Source organism: Bos mutus, chromosome 2 (genome assembly GCF_027580195.1).
Source record: "Bos mutus isolate GX-2022 chromosome 2, NWIPB_WYAK_1.1, whole genome shotgun sequence".
Taxonomy (NCBI): domain Eukaryota; kingdom Metazoa; phylum Chordata; class Mammalia; order Artiodactyla; family Bovidae; genus Bos; species Bos mutus.
This window is the reverse complement of record NC_091618.1, coordinates 39,216,607-39,234,214: the sequence shown is the minus strand read 5'-3', so window position 1 is coordinate 39,234,214 and position 17,608 is coordinate 39,216,607. Positions and strand designations below refer to the sequence as shown.

General features: G+C 38.4%; 1 protein-coding gene across 9 annotated transcripts in view; it reads left to right on the top strand.

The window, feature by feature from the left end:
• The window catches only part of PIKFYVE (phosphoinositide kinase, FYVE-type zinc finger containing), an 80,299-nt gene extending 72,331 nt beyond the window's left edge, over positions 1-7,968 (top strand). For all 9 annotated transcript variants that reach the window (XM_070387409.1, XM_070387416.1, XM_070387430.1 and 6 more), the window contains 6 exons: positions 299-475; positions 1,420-1,523; positions 1,892-2,020; positions 3,113-3,374; positions 3,799-3,873; positions 4,669-7,968. In XM_070387409.1, coding sequence (XP_070243510.1) covers positions 299-475; positions 1,420-1,523; positions 1,892-2,020; positions 3,113-3,374; positions 3,799-3,873; positions 4,669-4,784 — 863 coding nt within the window. In that variant the 3' untranslated portion in view covers positions 4,785-7,968. The remainder of the gene's footprint in view (positions 1-298; positions 476-1,419; positions 1,524-1,891; positions 2,021-3,112; positions 3,375-3,798; positions 3,874-4,668) is intronic.
• The last annotated feature ends 9,640 nt before the right edge of the window (positions 7,969-17,608 follow it).

Genomic DNA, 17,608 nt, shown 5'->3' with positions numbered 1-17,608 from the left:
TTAAGATATAATCATACAACGATGAAAATGCAGTAACCAGCATAAAATTAGAACCGAGTCTTGTTTTATGTTTGGTTGTTTTTCTAGAAATATGTAAGGGTGGTCCTAAGGTACTCTTTTAATCCTTCCTGAAGACAACAGAATAGTGATAAACAGGGATGTAGTAGACTTAACATGAAAAATACTATCATGGAGAAAATTAAATGCTTGCATTTAGTGTGGGGGTGGGGAGTGGGCAAGAAGGAAAAGGTATTTCTGATTCAGAAGAGCTTTTTTCTAAAAACATTTCTGTTTATAGAATTTTCGGATGCCAACGCCAAGTTTTACTGTCGGCTCTACTATGCGGGAGAGTTTCATAAGATGCGAGAAGTGATTCTGGGCAGCAGCGAAGAAGATTTCATTCGTTCCCTTTCTCACTCTTCTCCGTGGCAGGCCCGGGGAGGCAAATCAGGAGCTGCCTTTTACGCTACTGAAGGTAGGCCTTTTTGCTGTTGTTGTTTAGTTGCTCAGTTGTGTCTAACTGTTTGCGACCCCATGGACTTAGCCTGCCAGGCTCCTCTGTCCATGCAAGAATACTGGAGGCAAGAATTTCTCCAGGCAAGAATACTGGAGTGGGTTGCCATTTCCTTCTCCAAGGCCTTTTTGATCATTTGCTAATTAAGCGGCATCCATCTTTTTTCACTCGGATAATTTATGAATCCCTTGAACTGAGGTAATGCGATGTGTCATTTAGCAAACATGTTTTTCTTTTCATGCGTGAGAGGATGAAAGAAGAACATTGAAAAAATACATGGTGTATAGTGTATAATGAAAGACAGGTATTGATCAAATCCCTACTAAATTCTTTCTAGTCCTGAGTTTTCCACATGTAAATAGTAACAGAGAACTTCTAGAAAACTCACAAGGTACCTCAGAGCTGATGGGAAAAAGATAAAAATTGAAACATTTGACTTGAAAACTGGAAGGCCAAGTTCTTAACCTGCAGAAGTTGACAGCAGATTGTGACCATTTGTACTACTATTTGAGTTCTCCATACTCACTGAAAGTGCAGTTACTTGAGAAAATGCATCAGGAAAGATGTGCTTGATAGGCACTTTTATAACTGGTAGTTCCTGGGTTGCTAACAAAGGAGTTTGTAACATTTTACTTGGTAGTTTTAAAAAGTAGATCATCTAGCTATGACTTCAGGTGTGCAACTGTCAAATGTAGAGTTTTCTTGACTATATAAATTCTCAGAAGCCCTTCCAAACCTTCAACTTGAGAACTATATTCTGATCAAAATCTTCTCAGTGTTATCATATTAAAAGTATCCCTTCAAAACATGAAGTGAGCAAGTCATTTAGGATTCTTAGAATGATTTATTTTAGATTACCTCAGTAAATATTGCAACTGAATAAACGTGAAATTTTTGCCTTTTAGATGACAGATTCATTTTGAAGCAAATGCCTCGTCTGGAAGTCCAGTCTTTCCTTGACTTCGCACCACACTACTTCAATTACATTACAAATGCCGTTCAGCAAAAGGTAGAAACCTAAACCTGATCTGTAACTAGAGTTTACTGGTCCATTTAACCTCCTGAAAGTCCTAAGGGCAGTTTTCTCTATGCTTTTCTGTTTGTTACAGAGTAGTTTGTTATTCTCATAGAAAAAATTTGTCCCTCCCCCATTCCTTCTCTGCATTGGCAGCCACAAGCTAGTTTTATATTTCTTAAGTCTGTTTCTATTTTGCATGTATATTCATTTGTATCTATATTTTTTACATTTCACATATTTCACATATGTGATATCATATGTGATATCATACAATATCTATTTTTCACTGACTTCACTAAGCATAATATTCATAAGTAATCCTTTTTGATAAGAGGTTACTTTTATCTTTGCTGAATTAGAGGCCTACTGCATTGGCCAAGATTCTTGGAGTTTACAGAATTGGTTATAAGAATTCTCAGAACAACACTGAGAAGAAGCTAGATCTCCTTGTCATGGAAAATCTTTTCTACGGGAGAAAGATGGCACAGGTAAGGATAATGAACCACGCGAACTATTTAGCTGCTGGATCCCTTCGTATTTCTGGTTCCTGAACATATTGATTAGAGAATAACATGGTATTTGATAGTAAATATTAAACTTTGGTTACTAGGTCAGCTTTAACTTTTGAGTTACTGAAAGAATAAAGAGGAATATTGTGGACTGGTCCTAAAATTTAACATAAACAATATCCTAGAAACACAGAATTATAGAGTAAGAAGGCAGATCCAATGGATCTGGCCATTTTAAAGATGAAGAAACTGAGGCTCAGAGGAATTGAGGACTTTATCAAGGTCTCACAGCTCTTCCTAGAATTCAAGTTGGTCTAGATTCTAGAACAGTGCTCTTCAATGTACTGGTCTTTGAACTGTTTCCAGTCTGTGGAGCTAGGAGCTTGAACGAGAATGTAATTTTTTTTTTTAGAATGTAAGTTAATGTACTGCTTTCTTCATTGAGAAAGTTTTGCTATAGCAAAAGCTGCTGCTGAACTAAACTGTAGGTTTAATGATGTGTAATTAGTTTACATTCTGGCACCAGCTTCTCTTTGATCTTGAGTCAGGAACAACTGATTAGCTGGTCTGTAGAATACACCTCCGGTTCCACTGGTCTAGTTCCCAAGTCCCCTGACTAGCATTGCTTTTCCTACTGCCTAGAAATTCCTAGAAATATGCTGTTGCTTCTGCATTGTCCTGCACAGTTTTGATATCAAAACTTGAAATTTCCTAAGACTGTTTACATTTGTTTTTCAAACTGCTTTATGGTTCAGCAATATACTTTTGGAGTTACTTGTTAATGTTTCTTATAGTTGATTAAATGGGTCAGTATATTTCTGACATATTTGAATATTTGGGTACCTAGTTATTAGTTTCATATGATACAATTATATCACCATTTGCTTTTTGTATTATATAATTACAGTGTATGCATTCAATGACTTACATAAGTTATAAATTTTAAAGTTAAATATTAAAGTGTTTATAAGGATAGTGGGTACAGGAAGCTTTCTGCCTTTTAAATTTAATTATATTAATTAACCATTTGTAGCAACTCACATAAATGACAGAGAATTCTCTTTCTGCTAGGTTTTTGACTTGAAGGGTTCACTTAGGAATCGAAATGTAAAAACCGATACCGGGAAAGAGAGCTGTGATGTTGTTCTTCTGGATGAAAATCTCTTAAAGATGGTTCGAGACAACCCTCTGTATATCCGTTCTCATTCCAAAGCTGTGCTGAGAGCCTCGATCCGGAGCGACTCCCACTTCCTTTCTAGCCACCTCATTATAGACTATTCTTTGCTAGTTGGGCGAGATGATACCAGCAATGAGCTAGTAGTTGGAATTATAGGTAGGTCGATGAGCATGTCTTATGTGCAGTTCATGATTGAAGCCAGAGTAATCTTTGAAGACTATACTGAGCCTGTTGTAGTAATAGCTTATTGAATGTTTTCACAAACTCATTTGAAATTTTAAAAATAATAGTTTTTCTGTTCTAGTACTTTGATTCATATTTCTCATTTCCATTTTCATTATCAAAAATATATGTATTCAGGAATTTGCTTAAGATAAAGCCCTGTGAGGTTGTTATGAGGTTTGGAAGAATTAATATGGTAAAAAACCCTTAGGACAGCCCTTGGCATATTGTCTGCACCTACAATATTGCCAGCACTCAATATTAACTAATGTAGAAGTAATAGCAGTGGTAATTGTGATTGTTATCTGCTTATATTTATTAAGAGAGCTTTTACTGCTCATCTCACCCCCTGCAACAGATTATATCCGAACATTTACCTGGGACAAAAAGCTTGAGATGGTTGTGAAATCAACAGGAATTTTAGGAGGACAAGGTGAGCAGAATTTTTGTTCAGTTTACTCTTTAAACTGTTCTCGTTATCTTCCTCATCAGTTAACATATAACAAATGGATACTTCAGAAAAAATTATAAAACATAACTGGTTATCTTTGACTTTATCATCATTTCCAAAATGATCAAATAATAAAAGGAATTGTTTAAATGGGGAAATATGGGATCTTAAATATGTGTTAAGATGCGGTGCCTGCTGCATGCTGAGTCGTGTCCAACTCTTTGAGACCCCCTGGACTGTAGCCCACCAGGCTCCTCTGTCCATGGAATTCTCCAGGCAGGAATACTGGAGTTGTCATTTTCTACTCCAGGGGATATTCCTGACCCAGGGATCGAATGCGCCTCTCTTGTGCCTCCTGCTTTGGCAGGTGGACTCTTTACCACTGCATCATCTGGGAAACTCTGGTAAGAAACCAGAGGTTCTCAAAATGAAAAGTTAAAGAAAGGCCAGAGTTCCTGAACAGGAGGTTGTCCTGATTAACGCTTGAAGTCCTTTAAGTTCTTTGAGCACTGAGAGCACCAGGTGTGCTTTCAGACATCTCTCATTTCTAGGCAAGAGCGTCTTTTAAAATAAAAAGGTCCTACCAGGAAGGACCTGTCCCTTGTCATGTCGTACAGTGAGCACCCTCCCTTTTTTCTGAGCCCATCATAGTGTGTGTGCTTACATGACATGACATTTTATGTTCGTTTACATAAAAGAACATAGCAGTCGAAGTCAGTGGTCTGGTCAGTTATGTAACAGCTTCCTTATTTTCCCTTTACCCTTTTGTAATCCTAGGTAAAATGCCGACCGTGGTCTCTCCAGAGTTGTACAGGACTAGATTCTGTGAAGCCATGGACAAGTATTTCCTGATGGTGCCAGACCACTGGACAGGCTTGGGTCTGAACTGCTGAAATGAAGCACATACTCTGAAACGGACCAGGAAGAAAAGGGGGCCTGGAACCAAAGGACCACAAGTCAGCTACATGTTTTATTTCTTTGTCACATTCACCACAGTGTGCAAAGGCCTTTCAGTTCTGAAGTTGGGTAGACCATCTGTAGCTGAAGGGTTGAAACTCCATGGATTTGCACTTTGGTTTTTGATACCTACAAGTTAGCTAACCATGGGCTGGGAAATTGCACAAGTATTTTGTTCACATAAGCTGAAATCTAGATTCATTTCAAATGAGAACAAATGTATGGTTGGAGATGAGATTGGTTGAACAATGGGTTGTCATGTTTGCTGACAGTCCCCTTAAGCAAACAGTGTGTCATAGATTGTGACTCTCCTGGCCTCACATTGGATACATTCTTTTTCTGGAAAGGATTGGTAGAGCTGGTGAATTTTTCTTGTGTTTCTTATGTAACAATTTAATGTTTGCCTATTATCAGAATTTCTGAAACTCTAAAACAATTCTGAATTATTCTATCAATGGCCAGTTAAAGAGATGGATGCAAGCTGTTCTTGTTCTGCTGAGGAATTTGACTTAAATTGGGAATCCTGTCGTGTTCTGTATCTTGCCCTGTTTTCAAGTATGTTTGATATTTTTCAAGTTCTATCACTTCTTGTCTGGGTGACAGGAGGCCACAGCCATTAACTTCAGGCCTTTTTCTGGAGCTGTTTTTTAAGCCTGTTTACAACTTTTGTGCAAGTAATATGCAGAACTGCACTTGTCTGCACGTGCTCATAGTTTAGGTTTTTCTCCTACTTCAGGGAGATATTACTAAATGAGTCTAAAATGACTAAATCCCCAAAGGGATAATTATTAATGGAAGATTATTTTTAATCTAAAAAGAAAAATTAGGCCTGATCCAAGAAATTGGGCGAGGGAAGCACTCGCCTGTTCTTTGTAGAGGTAAAGGACCTGTAGTGTATACTATAGGTATAACTAGTGATTTGTGTAGCATCTATAAAATTACGATGTTTCCCATATGGACGTCCTTGTTCTCTAACTTTCTGTACGAATGTCTAGGCCAGTTCTGACTGTTGAGAAATATTACGAAATAAGGTATTCTTAGTAAGAAACTCCTTGTTTAATAGTTTCTGTTTGTCTAAAAAGTGATCAGAACTACTAAACTATGGCTAACAACACAACCCCAGATACTTTCTTGTGGCTTCTTTCCATAATAAGGCTAATTTGGGGATTTATAACATTTTAAGGTTTCCACCCTTTCAGGCTTCCCATAGTAGCATGTTTCTTTTGCAGCTTCCACATAATAAGAAAAAGTCTGGATACATTCCAGTTACAGAGACTTAAGTTTATGAAATAGGAACATTTTGGAAAGTTTACTTGAGAAAATGAAAGCATTAGTTTGGTGTTTGGTGTTTGGTGCTTATTAGAGACATGGTTTGCACTAGAAACAAGCTGACCAAGGGTTCTAACTGGTCTGATGACAAGCATTTTTTTTTTTTTTAAACATACGGTGTGCCTTTTGAACAATACAAAGCCCTGATGTTGGTTTTGTTGTCAAAGACCAGTCCAGAACTGGAAGATGTGGAGATATCCACTCCTCTCGTGTCCAGGAACAATGGATACTGCATCTCATTTTGAGTGTAAACATGTCTTGGTGTCTCTGTTTATTTTTTTGTGTCAGGATACTTAGGGTTGTTTACCCTATCCATTGCTCACACCTGTAGTCAGGAACACTTCCAGGAGCAGGTGTCTTCCTCCAGATGCAATCAGATTGTTTATCTGTTTTGGTCTCAATACCTTATATACAGCTTGAATGCTCCATTGAAATAGGTCTTGACAATAATGTGTCTTCTTGATTTTGGTTTCCTTGCCCATGACTTGAAGAACCAATTATTATTATTATTTTTTTAAGTACTGCTGTTGCTTAGGTATTTTTGTGGCTAAAAAATTCCAATGTAATGTAATCTGAAGTAATACTTGTTTCCTTGCAAGTGTGATCTGTCCATTTAAAACTGTCTTAATGAAGGGAAAATATAAAACTTAATTTGTCATGAGTGGTAGAACTGTATACCTGGCCTCCTGCTGCTCTTATTTAGGCCACTACCAGATATATAAGCCTTTTCAAATACTGTATACTCAGTGTTAGGCACCGAGTAACTGTTTACCTCTGTTGAATTCCCCACCGAGGCCTGGAGAACCTTGATGCTGAAAAATTAAGAATGAGGAAGGAATGTTAATACTTTCCTCTGTAGCATAAAGAACACATTCTGAGAATAGTTGATAGTAGCACAAGAAAGCTATGTAAACATGTTGCATTGTATAAAAATCTTATCTACAGATATAAACTGTTTTAATGCCATCAGAACTAAAAATATAAAGATTTCCTTTTCCTTTTTTTCTTTTTTACCCAAGCCTGAGAAAAATAAGGGGAATAAACTGTTGCAAGCCCTTTTGTAGTCTATTGAATGTTTTAAATTTATAGATACTCAAATTTATAGATACAGAATGTCCTACTTATAATTGTTCCCTTGATTCAGCAAATGAGTGGTTTTCTAGCTTTGGCTTTTATTTGGTATTGTAAATAGTAGGGTTGTATTGGTTTTTGTGGCATTAGCTGTTCCTTGGCTTTTTACCCATTAATGGTGGACTTATATAAAACTGCTGAGGAAAGTTATCTACCTACAGAAAGTTTGCTTTAGCTAGCAGAGTACAAACCCTTGTGAATGAGCCTGGTGATAAAACAGACTAGGCCATTCATTATTCCTCAAGTGTTAACATACTGATTTAAGCAGTATTAAAACCATCTAGTGCAATGCCTTTTTTGTTTGTTTTTGTAACACGGGTGCAGTTGTATTATAGAAAAATAAAAATTACAATCATGCGCAGTTTTATTAATGCTGCTGTGCTGGTTTTGTAAAAGAAAAATGTACATTATGTCTTTGATAGGTTTAATTTTAATGAGAGAAATGACATTGTAAATCAGAATAGCCTCTTTTAATTTAATATGAAAAATCCAATTAACAATATTGAAAATACTTAGTGTATTATATTGTATATATTTCTCTACTTTGATTCTGGCTGTTTTATATCATTGACATGTTATTTAAGAGATAAAACTGCCTTGACCTTTTGGAAACTTAACACTGTAAAAAGAAGACTTACAATAAACTGAGAATCAACTTCACTTTGTTTTGAATCTGCTTGAGGAAATTAACAAAAGGAGATGGGAGTTGGCGCCTAAGCCTAGCCTGGGCCCAGCTGTGTTGCCCTCTGTTCATTCTGTCCTTCTTCTATTGGGAGAATCGAAGCTTTTCTCTAATAAATAACCCTTCTCTATAGATCTAAGAAAGGGGGGTGCTAAATCCTTAGGTTCACTTCACCCAGTAGGGGCCTGGCCTTTTCTGTTCATCTCCTTTTCCTCAGTTCTTCTGTGTTTCCTTAGGGTGCTCAAGGAAGGTCAGCCTTGCCCAGCGGGGAACGGCTGAGTCCACCTCCAGGGCAGGCCTTATTATTAGCTGCTCCCACTCTTCACAGGGTCCCTGAAGAGGATACCATAAACTGCATCCTGCAGCTGTAAGCACGGCAGCTCCCACCCACCACGGCCGGGACTCACCTGACAACAGTGAGGGCCCCTGGACAGAGTAGGTGCCTCCTGCCCCCAGGGATGCCCGGGCGGCCTGGCCTGCTTCCCCAAACCCCCAGCTGTGGCAGAAAACCATTTATTTCATTGGATTTTTTTCCCCATTGTTTTTCCATTCTCTATTTTATCTCTGCTCTAATCTTTATTATTTCATTCCATCTGCTCACTTTGCATTTTGTTTATTCTCCTTTTTCGGATTCCTTAAGGTATAAAGTTAGGTTATTGATTTGAGATCTTTTTTAATGTGCATATTTATATCTTTGAACTTCCCTCTTAATTCTTCTTTCACCGCCTCCTGTAAATTTGATACGTCGTGTTTACATTTCACTTATCTCGAGGTTTTTTTTTTTTAAATCTCTTGTGATTTCTTCTTTGATCTTTCAGTTGTTCAATATTTCGTTGTTTAATTTTTACATTTTTGTGACATTTCCAGTTTTCCTACCGTTACTAATTTGTCATTTCATTCCATTGTGGTTGGTAAAGATACTTGGTATGATTTCATTCTTGTTAACAATTTATGCCTCCTCCCCCCCAAATTTTTGTTCTAGAGCATGCACTCCAATGTCTTAGGCCAAAGCAAAAGAGAAGAAAGGTGAGGCAGAGATCTAAGTAAAGTGTTTTTGAAACTGATAGACATGAGTAAAATACATGAGGAAATCACAGGTTGCTGATCTAGGAATTTTTTCTGATGTCTTCACCTTTTGAAAGTTTAATTTTTTTTTTAATTAAAATTTTTTTAAAGTTTATATCTTTTCCTGACTTGTTAAATTGAAAATAAAATCTATGAAAAGATCATTTTACTGTAGTCAATGTGCTTTAACTCTCTTTGGAGTCAGTTGTCTTGAATTTGGCTGTGAATTTGGTGGTGGTTTGCTGATTATTACTTTTAACATTTTTCAAATTTGCCACATTATGTGTGGCAGAGTGGAAAACTTTTTAAATTGTATAAATTCTCACCTTTAGGACATTGTTTGCACTAATGTGGTGGTTAGCATGGTGCCATGAAAACTGCCCTCCCTCATGTCCTTGGTGGAGGAAGATATTTTCAGGGAGATTACTGTTGTCAAGAATGAACCAAAATGAGGTTGCAGTGGTGAGCAGTGACCAGTAGAGGGCTCTGAAGTACTTGATCCTAAGATTTCCAAATCTGCTAGGAGAGCAGTTTGAAGCCCTTAGAGGGACCAGTGGGACTAGGGGAACCCAAGTCCCTCAAATCTTTGCCAGAGTCCTAAGTGTCTTGTAAGTTATTCTTTTACAACAGTGTGTACATCTCAGAATATGTAGTTTTCATTTGGAGGTTTAAGTTGGAAATAGCAGTATTTTTTAATGAGTGTAACTTTTTTACAAATGAGGGTAACACTAAAAGCTTTTCATTTGAAAGAGCACATGCTTGATGCATTTTCTGTTCATACCATCACTGAAATAGTAGTTTCAAGGCTGTACAAATAAGTGACTGTCAGAAAAAGGACATTAGGAAAAACTGGAGAAATCTCAAGGAAGTGTGGACTTGAATTAATAATGTTTCTACACTGTTTTATTGTGACAGTTGTACTTTAATAAATGTAAGATATAAGTAGTAGGAGAAACAGGGTGCAGGATATCTGGAGACTGTCTATACTGGCTTTGTTATTCCGACAGAAACAGAACAACAAAAACAAAAAATAAATGAGTTGTTATACAGTGGATAGGAATAGGCCTACTTTAGAGATGTTGGTTTTAGTGAGATTAAATTAGAGGGTCTTTTTTGTCCTTACTAGCCTGTTGAAATATTTTTTCTTTCCCTTTTTCAAAAACCAGCTGCTCTATATGAAGTAGCTAAGCCAGTGAAATGAAGATACCAGTTGGGTTCTACAGACATGGATATGGATGGTCAGCTGTAAAGGACTGGAGCAATTGTGGCTTTTGGTATCTGGGTTGGCCTGGAACTGTTTCCTCAAAGATAATGAGGGATAACTGGACGCTGTGTCCCTGTCCTTGGTAGTCTTCATGTATGTCAGATCAGTGTCCTGCGGGATACCCATCCCCCACAGATCTCTGGGTCTCTATCTCTCTCTCTCTGTGCAGCTCTCTCCTCTCCAGTACTCTGACCTCAGAACTGAGGGTCTTGGTTTCCTGGGATTCTCAGCTATCTCGTCTTGGTTTCCTGGGATTCTCAGCTATCTCCTTACCCCAAGGAACAGATCAGGGTCCTTCCAGACATAACTGAGGACACTCAGGACTTGTTTCCTCTCCAGGATTCCTGTCCTTGATTGGCTGATATCTACCCCTGTCTTGAAAATTGCTGTTTTGTATATTTTGCCTGGTTTTCTTGATTGTTTCAGACAGGAGGGTAATTCTGGTCCCTATTACCTCACTTTGGCCAGAAGTAGAGGCCAAGTCAGATGATATTTCATAGAGTATATCTGAACGCTGTGTCAGATTATTGTTACAGTGTTCTCTCTGTCTAAGGGGCTGCTGCTGTGCATGCTCAGTTGTGTCCCACTGTTTGGACTGTAGCCTGCCAGTTCCTCTGTCTTTGGGGATTTTGGGGCCAGAATACTGGAGTGGATTGCTATTTCCTCCTCCAGGGGATCTTCCTATTTGTAACTGTTTTAAAAATGATTTTTAAAAAGATCTAGTCTCCTAATTAAAATCCTGTTATCTGAAACAATGAGAATAGATGATAGTATACCAGGAAGAGAATTTTTTTAATTAGTTCAGTATGCAAAAATATGCCTTAAACTACCTCCAGCTGGGTGTGACCCTATCCACAGATACACGTTATGACCTGGACAGGGTGTGCCCCGGGAAGGTATAAACCCTAAACCAGACTCCTGATGGTGCCATCATCTTTGCCTTTTAGCTTCTCATCCTGAAAGTACTGTTGAACACCAAGATTATTCACGAACGTTAGGATATAATTAATTGTTCTTTTGTGTATTGGTAGCAGAACTTGGTAGGTGCTTCTATATTTTTCCACATAGAATTTGATGGCCATTTCTGCCACTAACTTGCCGCTTTATCAGGAAAAACCTATCTATCTGGCAGCTCCATTCCCCCACACTCTTTGACGGTCACTATCCTCTCCAGTAACAACACTTGAAGGGCCAGATGGCAGCACGGTATCACTAAAGAACTTACTGTTTAGAGTGGCGCAGCTCAAGTTACTGCCAGACGTGCACACCTCTAGACTCTTTCTAGAAATGATTCCTTTAGTCACATCTGTTTTGACTGGTCTCATCTCTCTTGCACAGGGTTCCTGGTGTTTCTTATCTCTGTTCATCTCTAAATGCTCAGAGGTGGAAATTACAAGGATCATCCTTACTTTCAGAGGATTGCTTTTTCTTTCTGTCCACTGGGGGGTGTGTGCCTGCTCAGTTGTGTCTGACTTTGTGACCCCATGGACTGAAGCCATCCAGGTTCTTCTGTTCAAGAAATTTTCCAGGCAAAAATACTGGAGTGGGTTGCCATTTCCTTCTCCAGGGGATCTTCCCAACACAGGGATCGAACCTGCATCGCCTGCATTGCCAGGTGAATTCTTTACCACGAGCACCTGGGAAGCCCTCTGTCCATTGGACGTGAATATAATTATCGGTGACCCTGAAGAAACTGGATGAGATGACTGAGAAATCCAAGCTCTTGATGGAAGGTGGACACTCACTGCCTTCATCCAAGCTGGGAAGCTGTTGTTGGGAATGCTCAGGCTGGCTGCTACAGGAATGGGACTTCTGTCTGCTACTTTTTATCAGCGTGGTGTGTGCTATTCTCCATACTATATCAGCAACACTTTATCATGTATCCTGGTGGTAATAAGCCACCAAATGAATAGAGGGTTTCCCTGGAATAAATCAACCGATGGTTATTTGCTTCGTGTTATTTTGGTTTCCAAGTCTTGTTGGATTTTGCAACATTTTCCCAAATTGCTGTGTGTGTGTGTGTGTGTATTCAGGTTCACTGGGAAAATTATCAACAGCTGGGTGTTTCTAAAACACTCTCTTTTGTTTTTGCTTTGCTTTTAACCACGTTTGATTAACCAGAGAAAACCTATATTGTTGTTTAGTCTCTTAAGTCGTGTCTGACTCTTTGAAACCCCATGGACTGTAGCCTGCCAGGCTCCTCTGTCCCATGAGATTTTTCAGACAAGAATACTGGAGTGGGTTGCCATTTCCTTTTCCAGGGGATCTTCCCAACCCAGCGATCAAACCCACGTCTCCTGGATTGGCAGGTGGATTCTTTACCACTGAGCTACCAGGGAAGCCATAACAGAAACTATTTTTTAGTATATTAACTCATGAAGCAATATGCAAATAAACTGATGATTTAAAAATTTTTATGCTTAAATAATCATAAATGAGTTTTGCAAGTTTTAATTTTGGCACCAATATTTGCTATAACACTTGCTAATTTGAAAAATTGCAAACTAAAAGTTGTCGTTCCAGAACAACATGTACATGTGTGTGAATGAAGAGTTTTGTTGTTTTGAGGGCAGCAACAAAATCCCATTTTTAGAATAAGGAGAACCCAGAATCCATGAAAATGTTCGATTTATAGTTCATGTGACATTTCATGGCTCCTCAGAGTACTCAGTATTACTGTATCGTCTATTTACATTTATATAATATTTTAGGTCTGTGTGTGAACTACATGAATTCTTTTCTCAATTCGTCTGTATTCCTGTCAGCCTCATCCTGAAAGGAAGAGTATCTTCTCCTCTCTAAGATAATCTCTCTCCTCTTTTATTCTTTTCAAATTCATTTTTACTGAAGAATAGTTGTGTTAGTTTCTACTGTACAGCAGAATGAATCAGTCATACATATACACAACATGTCCCCTCCCTTTTGGACTTCCTTCCAATTCAGGTCACCACAGAGCATTAAGTAGAGTTCCCTGTGCTGTGCAGTATGTTCTCATTAGTCATCTGTTTTTATGGGTCAGCAGTGTATATGTGTCAGTCCCAGACTTCCACTTCCTCTCACCCTCTCTTTTATTCTTGATCCTTTACTCTCCTGTCTCCTGCTAAATCTTTCTCCAAAAGTAGCCTTTATTTTTCGTGTACCTTTAACTACTTCTGTTGTACTTACTCTTTCCTTTCAATATGCTGGTGTGTTGAAGTTCCAATCACCCAATCTTCTCTCTCAACCTTCCCTAGTGCCATGATCCTCTCCTTCTTCCTTCTGTTACAGAATTTGAGAAGACACATGCTGCATTCATTGTTCCCTCATCCTCACCTCACCTCATCCTCTACAGTCTACTTTCTGTGCACACTGATCGCTCCTTTGAAGGTTACTTTTGATTTAGCATGCTTTTGAAATTAAATGGCTTAACTACATGTTGATTACTATTTAAAATTGAAAAGACATTTATTTTTTAATGAAATCCAGGCAATACCTTCACTCATTCAATCAACAAACATATCTGGAACTAGGTCTTGACTAGGTTCTGCTGCTGCAGAAATGAAAGATATTACTCCCAGCCTCAAGGAGCTGTAAGCTCAGTGGTGGCAATGGATTAGAAAACAACCATAATATGTGAATGTGTTGTCACTTGTGTTAGTCACTCAGCTATGTCCGACTCTTTGTGACGCTATGGACTGTAGCCAACAGGCTTCTCTGTCTATAGGATTCTCCAGGCAAGAATACTGGACTGGGTTGCCATGCCCTCCTTCAGGGGATCTTCCCAATCCAGGGATCAAACCCACCTCTCTTAGGTCTCTGCACTGGCAGGCGGGTTCTTTACCACCAGTGCCACCTGGGAAGCCCAAGATATGAAAAAAGACTGTTAAACATCCATTTTGTTGATAGAGGTAAACATTCTCTGATTGAATATGTTTATTCAGTTAGCATGATGACCAAATTTGCTGATTGGAAGAATGTGGTTTAAGTGAATTTAGAAAGATTTGTTTTTCACTTTTTTAATTGAGAATTAGTTACAAAAATCTTTTATTCATTTTTAAGATGTAACCTTGATGCAGTCTTCATTGTAAAGTGATATATCCCTGCTGTGATAATCAAGAAAGTTTAAATAAAGCACCTAATTTTAAAGCATTTGTCATTTAACATGCTGAATAGCTGAGGGAGGGAGTTTCTCTAAGTTAAGGCAGAAGGAGAACTCTAAACTCCTGTGAGACAATTATATGAAATCCCACCTAAAAACAAATGGTTAATAGTTTGAAACTTCCCTAGGAAGTTTCTTGCTAGGAAGGTGGGCTTCTCTTGTGGCTGGCTCAGCTGGTAAAGAATCCGCCTGCAATTTGGAGACCTGTGTTTGATCCCTGGGTTGGGAAGATTCCCCTGGAGAAGGGAAAGGTTACCCACTTCAGTATTCTGGCCTGGAGAATTCCATGGACTGTATAGTCCATGGGTTGCACAGAGTCAGCATGACCAGAGTGACTTTCACTTTCTTTCCCTAGGAAGGTAGAGACTTCTTACTTTTGTGTTCTCCATAACAATTCTTTGCGTAACTTAACTATGAGACAAGGCCATGGCACTCTAGGGACAAACTGCTACTACTTTTAGCCATAGTTGAAGAAACTGAAGAAGTTTCTTGTCATATGACTTAATTTTCATGACCCTTACTGATTGATTCAATCTTTTTCTATGCCCAAAGCAACTCTCCAAATAGGTGGGAAGTAGAGCCCACCAGCTAATGAGGTGATCTGGTTTGAGGACTCAGTCCAATAGGACTCAGCTCCATATTGGATGGTGCCAAATGTGTGTGTGCGTGTGTGCGTGTGCACGCTGAGACAACAGAGGGAGAAACCGAGAGGGAAGCTGAGTCCTGAGCATGGTTTAGAAGCTAGGACTCTGTGTGTGTGTGTGTGTGTGTGTGTGTGTGTGTGTGTGTTTTCCAGCTCTCCATGAAGCCCAATAGTGTTTAGGGCTTTTTTCCTCCACATATATAACAAAAGTGACCGGACGTAGCCTACTCCATACAGAGCCTGGGAGAGTCTAACAGGATATTTAGGTGTTAATAATTCTAAAAAAGGAATTATTAATGTCTCCATTGCCATATCACACATTGTAACAGCATGCCAAATTTACCATGTTATTTAATGTTTTTCAGTCAGTAATGCTTGCATTTTTGCCAAAATAATACACCATTACCTGGTATTTCTTGAAATACTATGCTATTTAATGTAAATGAGCACTCTAAAAAAATATTACAAAGAAAACCAACCAGGCAAGCTTGGGAAGAAATTTTATTATCCTTATTATTTTAGACAAGTTCTTACTTAAATCCAAACACCTGCTGTTGCACTTTAACATAGTTTGTACATACAAATAAAATTAGAACTGGCAAATAGGTGATTTTCATCAGATAGGCTTTGTTGGATTGGAGACTAAATATTTTTGTAAAACTTGTCCTTGTTTGAAGTTGAAATTTCATGTCACCACAAGAATTGACCAGAAGAAACTCATTTACAGTGACCCACAGGGTTTTAGCTATTATTTTTGGACTTGCTCCCCAGCCCACACAGGCAATTAAGTAAGAACAAGAAAAAAGAAAACACTCATCTGAATCATCTATTAAAATCTAGGTTCCACTGAGTAACAGATTTTACTTCTTGATTCATATTTAGCAGATGCCTTGGTCATATTCATATATGAGCTCTCTTCTCTGTGGTAACCAGTCCCACTTGCATCTTTCCCTATTAGGTGCTCCCATTGCCACCCCTTTAATGGAAAATGCCTCTTGTAAGTATCTAAGGGACATTTGATAGATGATTGCCTTCAGCACCTCATGCCTCCCCCTTTCCTCAGGAACTTGAGAACTCCTGTCTTTTTTTTTTTTTAAATAGGCTCTGTGTACACATGAAACCAGGAATTGAGATTAAAATGAGGGAGAAGCTCAGTTATTCAGGAATGTTTTATCTCATAGGCAGAGCTGGTATCCTTCCTCAGTGCCTGAGGCTGACTTGGGCTCTTAACAGAATTCAAATCTATTTTTGTTTATTAAGTTATCAAGCCGACTCAGTGGCCATGCCATTCAAGAGTTCCCAGGAGGCACTGAATACACAGGGTGTCTGACAATGTGGGTGTTTTCCTAGTTTGCACTGCTCTGTGGATTTAAAAGCATTTAGCAAATATTTTTAATTGATTAACCCAGAACTTTCATACAAATATTATGAGTAAAAAATTGTAAGTATACATGCTGAGGAGAAGGCAGTGGCACCCCACTCCAGTACTCTTGCCTGGAAAATCCCATGGACAGAGGAGCCTGGTAGGCTGCAGTCCATGGGGTCGCTAAGAGTCGGACACAACTGAGCGACTTCACTTTTATTTTTCACATTCATCCATTGGAGAAGGAAATGGCAACCCACTCCAGTGTTCTTGCCTGGAGAATCTCAGGGACGGGGGAGCCTGGTGGGCTGCCGTCTATGGGGTCGCACAGAGTCGGACACGACTGAAGTGACTTAGCAGCAGCAGCAGTAGCAGATACATGCTGAAAATATAATGATCTCTTCATAAAAGTGCAAGAATTTCACGAGGACATGGAAAAATACAGGAAGAAAGTAGTCTACTTATTTAAGGACTGTCACTGGATTTGTATTAGGCTCCTATGAGTTTAAGCCTGAATTCACAGGCAAGCATTTATTGCTAAATTAAGATTGTGGAAGTTCTACACAGAGCCTGATCTATGATTCCATAAATGTTGGTAGGTTTTCTTCATTTGTCTTCTTTTTTTGACTCTTTTTGTTGGCAGATCTTCACTTACTAAAAATAATGATTCATATATAAGTAAGACACTTTATTCCAGTGAAGTTATTTGTTTCAATAAAATTCAGTAATAGCTACTTCCTCTTAAACCAGAGTAATGCCAGCAGTACATTACAGAGATAACTGTTCTCAGCTGTGCTCTTTGGATTCTCATCAGTTGTTACCACAGAGGAGGTAAAAAGTTTCTTTGGTGCAGTCATGATTTTTATTTTGATTTACTGTCAGCCCTCTCAAACACTGTGTGGTTCTATTTTAAATTAGAGGTAAAATTCTGGCCTATTTATATTAATCAAAGTGTATAATTGCTATTTTTCCCCCTTGAAAACAATTTTATATTCATTTCTAATTTATTTGCAAGCATAATATTATAGATTCGTAGAGCACAGCTTTAGTAATTTTTAAATTCTCTAATCAGAGAGACATTTTCTTTTTTTCTTTCCAATAAGATGGGCAATGATTTATTTGAAATGGCCAAAAATAACATTTTA